Source organism: Giraffa tippelskirchi, chromosome 6 (assembly GCF_054371585.1).
Source record: "Giraffa tippelskirchi isolate mGirTip1 chromosome 6, T2T-mGirTip1v1.2.pri, whole genome shotgun sequence".
Taxonomy (NCBI): Eukaryota; Metazoa; Chordata; class Mammalia; order Artiodactyla; family Giraffidae; genus Giraffa; species Giraffa tippelskirchi.
In genome coordinates, this window is record NC_137280.1 from 130,214,559 (window position 1) to 130,228,617 (window position 14,059).

The following is a 14,059-nucleotide window of genomic DNA, read 5'->3' on the forward strand; positions in this document are numbered from 1 at the left end:
ATATACATATACATGTATCCATTCTCCTGCAAATTTCACTCCCATCCAGGCTGCCACGTAACACTGAGCAGAGTTCCCTATGCTGTACAATAGGACCTTGCTGGTTATTCATTTTAAATACAGCTGTGTGAACAGGGATCCCAAACTCTCTTCCTCCTGGCAACGCTAAGTTCCCATTCATTCAGTCAGGACCTACAAGGCTTTACATGAACTATATCCAATCATCGGTCAACCTCCTCCACCACCATCACCACCACACCACCCACACACACACACCATCAGCATCATCACCATCTCCCCCTGGAAGACCCCCGCTTTGAAACATACAACCCTCCTTGTTTTTCACTCACACGGTTGGCTCTGCTCGGAAATCTTTCCCTTCATATAACTGCATGGCTTGCTCCCCTACCTACCTTTCGCCACATTGCCACCTTGGCAACGACATTCTTGATCCTCCTTCCCGATCTATTCTTGTTTACAGGACTTACCGGCACCTGACATATTTTACCGCATACTTTAAAATGTACCGCGCACACACGTAAATACCATGAATACAGAAAAGTTTGTCTATTTTACAAACAGGCGCTCAACAACTTGTGTTGGAAGGAGGAATCAATGTTACATACTCTTTCTACAGATCAGCTTTTAGAAACTTCGGTGAAATAACACACATGACATGAAGTAATCTGTAAAGTTAAAGATATCAGGGCCTGGCTCATCAGCTAGCACGAAAAGGCAAGTCCTCACAACAGCCAAGCCTTAAACGTGAGAGGCAAGGCCTCTCTTTTCTTTAGAAAATGATTTTTCTCTTCAGGACAGTGGCTACCACATGGAGCCCCTACTTTGGAGAAAGCAGCGAGACGGGTTCCAAGCCCCGGCCAAGCGAACTTTCTTCCCGCCAAAACTCACCGCCATGGCGCCGCCCAGCCGACTGTGCAAACCCACGACAGTGACCTCGATGATCCCCCCCAATGGAGTGGTTACAGTCTTCCCCCTCCCTCTCGGGGCTGCCAGGCCTACCACGACACTAAAATACACACTGCACGCCTGCTGAGGTACTCTCTGGCACACAAACTACCTCCGGGGTATATCGTAGCCTTCTGGGAATTGTAGTTCTCAGACCCCTAAAGCCCACGTTCTGCAGACATATACTGACTACATTTCCCAGAGAACAATAGGTTACCGGAAGTCTAATCGATAAGCCACTCAAAGGGGCACCGGTAGTGACGTCATGAACATGTTGAACTACAAAGCCCTAACTACAAGCCCCATGATGCAGTTCAGGGTCGCTGATTGCCGCGAGAGCTCTGTGACTGACGTGGGGTTCCCTGGCCTTCAACCTTTTCAAACTACATAGCTGGGTTGGGTGTCTTGTCAGGATGCCAGGAAGCAAAGTGTATTCGTCTTCAGTAACTGAAGTGCTAATTATGACTTGCCATTGTGCACAGATATTTATGACTGTCGGTGGCATTCAAAAGTCCAGAATTTACACATTTTGAAGCCATTTGTTAACAACCTCCAATTTATTAAAGGAGAGGCTGGAAACCTTCTCCTGGTCCCAGTACCTGGTTCAGATTGTTTCATCTGTGTCACCAACCAAGATGGAGCTGTCTAGGTACTAGTCACTAGCCACATGTGGCCATTTAGTTCTTCAATTGCACTAGCCACTTTTCATGTGCTGGAAAGTCATGTGGCCATGACTTTCCAGTTATCATATCTGGACAGCTGCAGATACAGAAAATTTCCATCATCAAAGAAAGATCTATTGAAAAAAACGGATCCAAGGCTTTTACTTTCGGTTGTCAAATTAGTTACTCTCACATGCTTTCCTTTGTTAATTCAGTAAACAGTCATTAAGCATGTATTGTACAAAGCACTTGGGAGGGGTAGAGGTGTGTCCAGGCCAGAAATATGTCTTTCTAAAAGAATAACAGGAAAAAAAAAAATTAATAAAATTTTTAACAAAAATAAAATTTAAATTATATATGTATAATGTACATTATATTCACACTGTTCAACAACTAGTTTTGAAATATAAATTTAATGATGGCATAACACAATGCCTGGAGCGTGGTATGGGCTCAATGAAAATTCAGTGGCTGAAGAAGTTAAGAAGGAACCTTAGGTTATAGAGAACCTACCGGTGGTTCCCTTGCTTCTGGACTCTTACACACAAAAATACTCCCCATTGTCCTCCACCTTTAGCTACTAACCATTTAGACATCACTTCCTGACAGCCCAAGTCTGGGTTAAATGTCCCTTTCTTGATGTTCCCCAAAGCAGCTCTTTCCTGCCCTCCCTTGTGAAAGTTATCTCACCAAATTTTAATTGTTTGTTGACCTATCACTAGACATAAGCTCCATGACAGCAGAAGCTGCCTAGCATAGTGTCTGGCACATAGCAGGTGTCTTACAAGCATTTATTGAATGAATGAAAGACAGGATCCTCATCCTCCACAGCTCTTATAACTATGGTTAGGCTTTCCTGTTCCAAGTCTGCCCTAACCAGTACTGTTTGTCATCTCTGATTCATTGGCTTCCAGTCCACATTGTTCATACAACAAATATTTATTAAACATCTCCTATGAACATGACATAGAGGTAGGATACAGGAAGAAGAAAGACATGGCCTCTGCCTTCATGGAGCTTACAGTCTAAAGGGTGAGAACTGTTAAAGAAGAAAATAAATAAGTAATTGTGTGATAGCAAATTGTAAAAATTATGAAAAACCTACCTCCATGCATTCAACTGCATCCTTGTTAATTTTCTTATTTAAGTGATATTTTTTCAAGAGTCATTGGTTTTCATTCACTCAACAAAAATTTAACTCGCTTATACTATAACCAGTGCATTGTCCTAGATGCTGGAGATACAACACTTGAACAAGACAGGTGCTGTGACCTCTTTCTAGTGGAAGAAGCAAACACTGAAGCAATGGGAGGCCGTGGAAGTAAGTGTTTTACGTGGGGAAGGGGCATGGTCCTATTCGTGTTTCATAAAGATCTTTCTGAAGAAGGGTTGAAAGGAATAAAAAGTGGAAGCAGAAGGCTGTTGCAATTGTCCAGGTGAGAGGTGATAGTAGTTCAGACTACAGTGGTGACAATCAAGGTGAAGAAAAGTAAACAGAGTCCAGAGATATCTAGAAAATGAAAATTACCACAACTTGATAATATGGCTTTTTACTTGGGAAGTGTTCATTCTTTGAGTTTCCCAGGTGGCACAGGGGTAAAGAATTTGCCTGCCAATGGAGGAGATGCAAGAGATGCTGGTTCAATCCCTGGGTTGGGAAGATCCCCTGGAGGAGGAAATGACAACCCACTCCAGTATTCTTGCCTGGAAAATTCCACGGACAGAGGAACCTGGTGGGCTACAGTCCATGGGGTCACAGTGTCAGACATGACTGAGCACACACACACACACACATCCATTCTTTGTTCTGCCATGTGGAATAGCCTCTCTAGATAAATGAAATTAGAACGGTAGCAGAGTGGTTAAGAGCTCAGGCTGTGACTCAAACCAAGTTCATTATTTATTAGCTGGGTGACGTCAGGCAGTTCAATTAACCACTCTGGTTTAAAGGTAATAATAGTAAGCACCTCATAGGATTGCTATGAGGATTAAAAAAATAATATGTATATAGATATAAACCCTGTATATGCCCAGCATATAGTAAACACTTTAAAATGTCAGATATTTTTATTATTATTTTAGGAAAATTGGTCTATAAACACTAATCTGATTAAAATAGAAAAAGCTTGCCTGCAGCCCATAATAAATCTCTTCCCTAGCCTGACTGAGCTAGTTATCACCATATAATTGTGTGGTATACCTTCACCAACTGTCAGATCATTTGCACTCATTCTTTAAAATTCCACAACAGAGCTCATCTCATTTTGTTTTGTTTTCCAAACCCATCCCACTGGTCACTCTACTCATTCAATTGAGTCAGCATTTCTAAATTACGATCCATAAAACTATAATTTTGGCTTGTCTCTGAGTCCCTTTACATTTGTTTTTCATGCTTATTTACCTAACTTCCCAACCTTTATATGACACGGGCCAAGGAAGGAATTGTGGGCATTTATTTTCACACTCCTGTCTCACAAATGTGGCATGCAATAAATATGGTTGTCACTTCCCTACCCTATTAGACACCTTTTTTTTTTTCTTTAGGCTATTTAATCTATTTATTTATTTGGGCTATATCTGATGGCCTGTGGGATCTCAGTTCTGCCACCAGGGATCAAACCCACATCCCCTGCATTGGGAGAGCTAAGTCTTAGCCACTGGACTGTTAAGGAAGTCCCTCATCCTTTGTTTTTAAATGATTTTGTTGTCCAGCATCAGTGTTCTGCCTTTACTTTTATGTTTCCTGAATGATGGACAGATTATTTTTTATAGTCTAGGTGATTAATATAAAGAGAAGGAAAGATTCTCTAGGATTTATGGACTTTAGCTGATCCCGGGGTTGCACTGTGTCCAATCTCCAACAGTTCATGGGCAACAGAGAAAGTGTATGTGTGTGTGTGTGGTGCTCACAAGCCTTGGAGTAAGATGGCTCGGTCTGACTTGGAGCTTTGTCCTGTGCTAGCTCTGCTCCTTCAACCCTGGCACTCCGGGTCCTTCCATATAATGTGTGGGTAATGATAGAACCTACTTCCTAGGCTTGCTGTGAAACTAAAATGATCTATATCAAAGAAGGTGATTAGGGTGGTTCATGATCTAAGTGCTCAAGAAAGATTAAAGAGAAAGAAGAGTGGTTGACTGGAAGCCAGTTTAATCATTGTCATGGTCTGAATGTTTAGGTCCTCACAAAATTCATATGTTGAAAGCTGAATGCTCAATGTGATAGTATTAAGATTTAGGAGGTGCTTATGTTAGAAGGATGAAGCTCTTTTGAAGGGATTAATGTGCTTATATGTGATTCCCAGGTGGCACTGGTGGTAAAGAACCAGCCTGCCAATGTAGGAGACAGAAGAGACATAGGTTTGATCCCTGGGGTCTGGAAGATTCCGCTGGAGAAGTAAATGGCAACCCACTCCAGTATTCTTGCCTGGAGAATCTCATGGACAGAGGAGCCTGGTTGGCTACAGTCCATGGGGTCACAAACAGTAGGACACGACTGAAGCAGCTTAGCATGCACGCATGCAATGCTCTTATACAGGAGAGCCTACAAGCTCCCTACCCTGTTCCACCTTGTGACAATATAAACAGAAGTATTCTCCATGGAAGAGGGCCCTCACCTGGCCATGCTGGCACCCTGCCCTCAGACTTTCAGTCTTCAGAACCATGAGAAATTTTCTGCTGTTTATAGGCCTCCCAATCTGTGGTATTTGGTTCAGTTCAGTTCAGTTACTCAGTCGTGTCCAACTCTTTGCGACCCCATGAACCACAGCACGCCAGGCCTCCCTGTCCATCACCAACTCCCGGAGTCCACCCAAACCCATGCCCATTGAGTCGATGATGCCATCCAGCCATCTCATCCTCTGTCGTCCCCTTCTCCTCCTGCCCTCAATCTTTCCCAGCATCAGGGTCTTTTCCAGTGAGTCAGCTCTTCGCATCAGGTGGCCAAAGTATTGGAGTTTCAGCTTCAACATCAGTCCTTCCGATGAACACCCAGGACTGATCTCCTTTAGGATGGACTGGTTGGATCTCCTTGCAGTCCAAGGGACTCTCAAGAGTCTTCTCCAACACCACAGTTTAAAAACATCAATTCTTCGGCGCTCAGCCTTCTTTATAGTCCAACTCTCACATCCATAGATGACCACTGGAAAAACCATAGCCTTGACTAGATGGACTTTTGTTGGCAAAGTAATGTCTCTGCTTTTTAATATGCTATCTAGGTTGGTCATAACTTTCCTTCCAAGGAGTAAGCGTCTTTTAATTTCATGGCTGCAATCACCATCTGCAGTGATTTTGGAGCCCAGAAAAATAAAGTCAGCCACTATTTCCACTGTTTCCCCATCTATCTGCCATGAAGTGATGGGACCGGATGCCATGATCTTAGTTTTCTGAATGTTGAGCTTTAAGCCAACTTTTTCACTCTCCTCTTTCACTTTCGTCAAGAGGCTCTTTAGGTCTTCTTCACTTTCTGCCATAAGGGTGGTGTCATCTGCATATCTGAGGTTATTGATATTTCTCCTGGCAATCTTGATTCCAGCTTGTGCTTCCTCCAGTGCAGCATTTCTCATGATGTACTCTGCATATAAGTTAAATAAGCAGGGTGACAATATACAGCCTTGACGTACTCCTTTTCCTATTTGGAACCAGTCTGTTGTTCCATGTCCAGTTCTAACTGTTGCTTCCTGACCTGCATACAGGTTTCTCAAGAGGCAGGTCAGGTATTTGCTTACAGCAGCCCAAATGAAATAAGATAGTCATTCAGCTAATGGGAATTCTGAATCTGACTGACGTGAGCTAGGAACAACTAGCCATGTTAATTAAGAAGACAAATGTAACCAAATTAGAGAAGTTGCACTTCCAGGTACCAAAGTTTCGAGAAGCCCCTGTTGCCTAGATTTCTCCTAAAGCAGTGATACTTGTAATTCTCAGGACTTGGAAGTCACTCATTCATGCCATCCCACTGCAGACTCAGGATCCACATGCCTCAGCCTGCTCTTGTCAACATTCCACAGAGCATTGACAGAGTGTCACAGGGTCATATGGGAAATGTGACACCTGAGTCATCAAAACACTGCCTGTTCCTAAATAACCTGCCTATCCAAACTGCTACCAGCATTTCCATCACCAGGGTGGAGCAGTCCAAGGGCCTCCGGAAATAGAAGGAATGGGATTTCCCTGGTGGTCCAGTGGTTAAGAATCTGCCTGGGAACACAGGGGACACAGATTCGATCGCTGGTCTGGGAAGATCCCACATACCTCGAGGCAACTAAGTGGGTGGGCCACAGCTGCTGAAGCTTGTGTGCCTAGAGTCCATGCTCCACATGAGAAGTACCACAATGAGAAGCCTGAACACCACAGCTGGAGAAAGCCCGTGCGCAGCAACAAAGACCCAGTGCAGCCACACACACACACACACCTGAAATAGAAGGAGAGAGGGAAGGATAGGCAGGTGGAAAAGAAGAAAGGGAGGAGGAAAAAACAAACAAGTAAAGACAGCCAGTCACATACTACCGAGTTTCCGATTTCATGACTATATTCTTAAAATTAAGCTTGCGCATTTACTACATTTAGGATTCTTATTTTTACAGTATCAGTGAAATCAGACTGGTCTAAATATAATACTGGAGTGAGTTGCCATGCCCTTCTCCATGGGACCCAAGGCTCAAACCTAGGTCTCTAGCATTGCAGGCAAATTCTTTATATTTGAGCTGCCTGGGAAGCCCTAAGTTCAAATATGTAAATTAGGGGCACAATCACGGTCTTACATTCTTTCCCTGTTAACTGGCCAGGCTCCCATTTTCTTTGCAGCCAGAAGTCAGGATCTTCCTCTAGATGCCATTCTAGGCAGGTCTGAAAATGTGGGCTCTAGTGCCAGGTTGCCTGACTTTGAATCAAGGACACCCCCGTTCCAAATTTGCTGTATGACCTTGGACAAATCACTTTATCTGCCTAGGCCCATAACACATAACAATAATAGTACTTACCTAGCAATATTGTTTTCATGATTACATTAGTTACTCATTAATATTTATTGCACATCTATTATATACCAGGTTTTGTTTTCAGCACTAAAGATACAATGCAAACAAGGAAGACAAAATCTTTGATTTCATGAAAATTCTAGTTAGGATGAGGTAAAAAACATAAATTCATGAAAAAGTTTCAGACCATGAAAAATGCTGTTAAAATAAAACAGGATTATGTGACAGAAAATAACTAAAGAGAAATGGGGTGTTAATTTAGATTAACAGAGATGGTCAGAGAAAGTCTTCCTAAGGAGGTGATATTTGAGCTGACAAGAAAAAGTCAACCATAAAAAGGTATGTGGAGGGACTTCCTTGGTGGTCCAGGGGTTAAGAATCCACCTTGAATGCAGGGGACACAGGTTTGATCCCTGGTCCAGGACCCTGGTTGGGGAACTAAGATCCCACAGGCCACAGGGAACTAAGCACTTGCGCCACAACTACTGAGCCCGTGTGGCACAGCAAGAGAGTCCATGCACCTCAATGAAAATCCTGCATGTCGCAACTAAAACTTGACATAGCCGAAAAGAAACAAGATGTGTGGAAAAGAGTTCCAGACACAGCTTCCCAGAAGGGTCAGCAGTAAAGAACCTGCCTGCCAATGCAGGAGACGAAGGAGATGTGAGTTCAATCCCTGGATTGGGGAGATCTCCTGGAGGAGGAAATGGCAACCCACTCCAGTATTCTTGCCTGAAAAATCCTATGGACAGAAGAGCCTGGCCTGCTACAGTCCATAGGGTGACAAAGAGTCAGACACAACTGAGCACACACACACGTATGTCAATTATATCTCAATAAAACTGGAAGAAAAAAATTTTTTAAGTTTCAGGCAAAAGGGCCAGCAAATACAAAGGCCCTGAGGTAAGAAGGAGCTTGAAATGTTTGAGAAACCTGAGATGCTTTGTCTGCACACCTCTCTTCTCAAGCATCCACATTCAACTGATGATTCCTTCTTAATTCACTGAAAACATAGAAGCAAACTGTAAAGAACTTCCATGAGTTCCTTTTACTACATCTACCATTATACCTCCACCCCTTATCATGAGCTCTATTTTTTACCCAAACTCCTATTAAGACCTAAACTCCATTTGTACACTAAATCTCATTGTCTTTTCCTACTAAGAGATTTTATTCCCACAGTTGCCCACTTCACCTTCCACATCATTGAATTTTCTTTCCCTACTAGATCACACCCATCTACCTTCATACATATCTTCTAACCTAACACAAGCAAAAGAAAAACAGAACAAATATAAACAAATCCTCTCTATCCCATCATATCTTTTGGTACCCTCTTTGTTCTACTCCCCTTTACAATAAAACTCTTCAAGAGAACTGTCACACTGTCTCCAATTCCTCTCTTCTCTTTCTCTCCCAAACTCTTTTCAATTGAGTGTTCACCTCCTCCATTCCATGGAATTGTTCAGATCACCAATGACCTCCTCATCCATATTGCCAAATCCGATGGTCAATTCTATGTCCTCATCCTACTAGATGGAGAAGGAAATGGCAACCCATTCCAGTATTCTCACCTGGGAAATCCCATGGACAGAGGAGCCTGGTGGGCTACAGTCCATGGAGTCACAAAAGAGTCAGCCTCTACTTATCAATTAAACAACAACAACATCTTACTTGATGCAACAACTACATGACATAGTTGAAAACTCCATCTTTCCTGAGGCACATTTCTTGTTTCTCTGTTCTCCTCCTTCATCACTGGCCAAGTCTTCTCAGTTTACTGCATATTATTCCCTTTCCTTGTAAATAGGAGAATGTTCTAATGGCCTTTCTTTCTAGATACACTAACTTCCTAGATGATCTTTTCCAGGCCCATGATTTTCAACACACTTTACAATGCTGATGGATCCACAGTTTTAAACACCAGGCCCAGTTTCTCACGAACTCCAGACTCTTAGACTCAACTGTCTACTTGGTATTTCCACTTGGATTTTTTTCCCCTACACTGCGCATCTTGTAGGATCTCAGTCCCTTAGCCAGGGACTGAACTCAGGCCATGGCAGTGAAAGCCCAGAACCTAAGCACTGGGTCACCAGGGAACTTCCTCCACTTGGATTTTTATATTAATTATGTGTCATGCCTAAGAAATTACCCCAAATTCAGGGGCTTAAAACAACTTCTTTTTTTTTTTCTTACTTTTGGTCATGCTGCATGGCCTGCAGGATCTTAGTTCCCCTGCCAGGAATCAAACCCATACCCTCAGCAGTGAAAGTGTAGAGTCCTAACCACTGGACCGCCAGGGAATTCCCAACAATAACCATTTATTATCGCTCACAGTTTCCGTGGGTCAGAAGTTTGGAAGCAGCTTGACTGAATGGTTCTGGTTTGGGGGCTTTCATGAAAACGCAGTCACATGCTGACCAGGGCTGCGGTCATTGGAAGCTGTGACTGCGGCTGGAAGATCTACTTCTACCACGGCTCACTCACAAGGTTAGAAAGTTTGTCCTGGCTGTTAGTAAGAAGTCTCAGGTCCTCTCAATCTAGCCCTCTCCAAAGGGTTGATTGAGTGCCTTTGGACATGTGACTGGCTTTCCCCAGAACAAGAGGTCCAAAATAGGAGCTATAGTACCTCTTATCCTAGACTTGGGTGTAAAGGGCTGTCATTTCAGTGTATTCTGTTGATCACACAGAGAAGCCCTGACCCAGTGTGGGAGCAAAGGACACGTGAGTGTGATCCTTATAAGCTAAGGATCGTTGGCAGCCATCTTGGAGAATGGCCGCCACCATGTCCAATGTCTAGGACAATGTCTAATTCACGGCCCAAACTGAATTCATGATCTACCAGCCATTCTCTAAATCTGCTCCTCCTTCATTTTCCCCACCTCAGGCCAAGCACCTTGGTTTCATCCTTGACTTCTCTTTGCATTTCACACGAACAATTATTCTGTCAGTAAAACTTCTTGACTCTATCTTTAAGATACACCTAGAATTTAACTTCGTACTCTCTCTTTCAGTGCTAGTCTGGTTCAAACCACCATCACCTCTCACTTGGATTATTCCTTCCTAACTGGTTTCCCTTCCTTCACTTATGTCCCCTCCAGTCTGATGACCATGAGGCAGCCATAGCTATCCTGTTTAAAAATAAAACACTAAATCATATAATTTGATTCCTCTGTTTAAAACTTTCAGTGTCTTCCAGTCTCACTCCGAACAAAAATTCAAAGTCCTTACCATGACCAACAAAGTCCTCCATGATCTGGCTTCTTACTACCTCTTTAATCTCTTCAACCATTATTTTCTTCTTGGCTCATCCCATTGCTTTCCTCCTTTCCTCAAACTGTCAGACCACTGCTTTCAGAACACTGGTCAGTCCTTTTAACTTCCCCATCACTCTCTCTCCCCTCACTTTGCTTTATTTTCTTTATAGAATGTATTGGGCTATGTGATAGAGTTGTTTGCTTGTCACCATTTTCCTGATGGTGACAGATCTCCAAGACAATGCATATTTTCTTCACTGAACCAAGGCCTATAATAGCGCTTTGCCTATGATAGGTTGGCAATCGATATTTCTTGGAAGAAAGAAGGGCTAAATGCAGGAACCAAAAGAGGCTAATCTATGCAAAGTTGGTTGGCAGAGTACCTAGCACACATGGAGTATGAGTTATTATTACTTTCTGTGTCCAAATCCCAAAGGGCTTATTCAACCCAAGGAAGAGAGGGCAGTTGTCTTCTAATATCAGAGAGATAACCAGAGGGAATTGGAGTCTGGTCAGTCTACTGTTGCTATTTGCTGCTTGAAAAAATAAAGTCACTATTATTGCAGTGATGCGTCCCACATTTCTCCTGGATGTTTTGCTAATCTGCAAGGAAGGATGGCAGACTGAGGCCCCTATGAAACTCCTGGAGAATGGCACGTGGACTAATTCTGGTCCACATACCCAGAGATGCCACTTTCAACATTTTCTCCCTGTTGACATGGCTCTCTCCGTGTGAAGCAATTTTTTAAAATATTGAGATAATTGTAGTATCATAAGCAGTTGTAAGAAATAATGCAGAGAGAACTTTTGCACACTTGTCCTAATTTCCCCCGATGGTAACATTTACAAAACTCTGATATATCATAATCAGAATATTGACATTGACCCGTTTTATATATAATCATTTGTGCATGTCTTGTGTGTGTGTGTGTAAAATTCTTTACAGTGTTATTATACCTGTAGTTCCCTGTACCCATCCTGGCAGTCAAGATACAGAGTAGTTCCAGCCCCACATGTTGCCTTTTAACTGCCCACCCCCCGCCATGTTGCCTTTTAAAAACCACACTCATGGGACTAATCTGGTAGTTTAATGGTTAAGAATCTGTCTACCAATTCAGGGGACACGGGTTTGATCCCTGGTTGGGGAATTAAGATCCCATATGTCGTGGGCAACTAAGCTGGTGCACCACAACTACTGAGCCTGCACCCTAGAGCTCATGCTCTGCAACAAGAGCAGCCATGGCAGTGGGAAGCCCACAGACCTCAGCTAGAGAGTTGCCTCTGCTCTCGGCCGGGATGCGGCCATGACGACCCAGTGCAGCCAAAAATTAATTAATTCTAAAAAACCATAGCCACTTTCCCTTCACACCCCCATCTCTGCCCTCTGTTATATAAATGGAACCACACAATATATAACCTCTGGGGATTGGTTACATATTGCATTGCATTTTTTTTCCTCACTCAGCATAATTCATCCAAATTGTTGCATGTATTAACAGTTCCTTCCTTGCTGGAGGGAAGCGTGGAGTCCCATTCCATGGTATGTTATATCACACAGTTTAACCATTCACCTGTTTAAGGTCACCTGAACTGATTATTGTTTGGGGCTATTATAAATAAAGCTGCTCTAAACATTTGAGTACAGGTTTTTCAGTGTAAACAGAAGTTTCCATTTCTCTGGGATAAATGCCCAGAAGTGTAATTGTTGGGTCATATGGTAGTTGATGTTTAGTTTTCAGAGAAAATACCAAAGTGTTTTTCGAAGTAGCCGTACCATTTTACATTATATCAGCAAAGTATGAATGATTTGGTTTCTCTGCTTCCTTATTGGCATTCAGCGTTGCCAGTTTTTTTTTGTGTGTGTGTGTTTTTGTATTAGCCAATCTTACAGGTATTTAGAGAGAAGCAACTTTCTAAAAAAAAACCAAACCTTTTAACATAATTCTCCTAGGAAAACAATCGACATTTCCATAACCAAGAGACTATTCTGATGACTGGCAATTCGGCTGCCCACTCACCTGGACTTTGTATAGGGAAGATTCAAGAGACTTTTACTAAAGCAACTTTTCTCTGAGCCAGATGAGCTGCTCCAGGGGACCTAAACTCAGGAGAGACTAACATTCTGATGGGTGTGCTGTTCAATTAGCTAATTATTTACAAATATACAGACATGACAGGGTCTGTTTGTAAGCATGAGCTTCCTAGTTTGAAATTCCACCAAAGTTTAATTTAACGGCATGTAAAGGAAGTCTATTGTGATTGTAAATGTCGCAAAGAAAATTCAAAGATGACTCTCCACTTCTCTTATTGTACATCTGGGACATTCTCATAGGTTGGAGAATAAGGACCAATTCCCCTCCCCCAGCCTTCCTGCCCCAAAGTAGGCACAACACAGTCTGATTTTGCAAAGCCTGTCTACCCCTGACAACACTTGTGCGATATCACCCACTGACAGCTCTTCCTGGTGGAGAAAGAACACACAGTTGCCCTTAAGCCTAGGAAGAGAACTTGGTCAGAATAAGCATGTCTTTTCTTCTTGTAGTCACTCTCTCTTTTCAATGTCCCAAATTAATAATCTCTTTTTTCCTTTGATTTCTTTCTTTCTCCTCTGTGCAAATAAACTGAGAGAAAAGTCAGTATTTGTTAAGTATTCATGTTAGCATCACCTTAACTAAGGGAAGAACATTTATTTGAAATCAGTTTTACTCTGTATTATCCAAGAGCAGTGCCTAAGATATGGTAATGAGCTCAATATGTATTTGCTGAATGAACCTCATATTTCAGTGTTTGCCAGTGAGGTGATTAAGTGAAGGTTACAGGTGTGGGCTTTGGAATCTAACACACATGCTCAAGACTGGGCCTCTTCACTCCAGCTTCATGACCTTTCTGGGATGCAATTTTCTTGCCTATGAATATTGTTTACTATACAGGGGTACTCTGAGCCAGATAGGCAACAATACACTGAGATATTTAGCATGGGGCCAGTATAGAGTAAGTATTCAACAACCTTGGGTTTGATTATTATTTCCAATGCCTGACTATCAGACCACCAGAATCTGAGCTCCCAAAAGGCGGTGAGTGGATATAACTCTTCAAACTTACGTCTCTGCCCCAGCCCAGCACACAGAATCTGGTACCTTGTACAGTACTTAATATAGGTATGTTGAATTAGTACATATGTGTATGCACTATCTTCAGG

General features: G+C 42.6%; 1 protein-coding gene across 3 annotated transcripts in view; it reads right to left on the minus strand.

Annotated features, from left to right (window-relative positions):
• Positions 1–14,059, minus strand: part of LARS1 (leucyl-tRNA synthetase 1) — an 80,117-nt gene that overhangs the window by 61,738 nt on the left and 4,320 nt on the right. Inside the window, exon 1 of one of the 3 annotated variants that reach the window (XM_081504998.1) lies at positions 1,079–1,112. The exons of 1 other annotated variant lie outside the window; for it this stretch is intronic. Coding sequence is in view for 1 of the 2 variants with exons in the window: in XM_081504997.1 (XP_081361123.1) it covers positions 910–915 (6 nt within the window). In the remaining variant the exon portion in view is untranslated. One more of the 3 variants, XM_081504997.1, reaches the window with a different exon arrangement.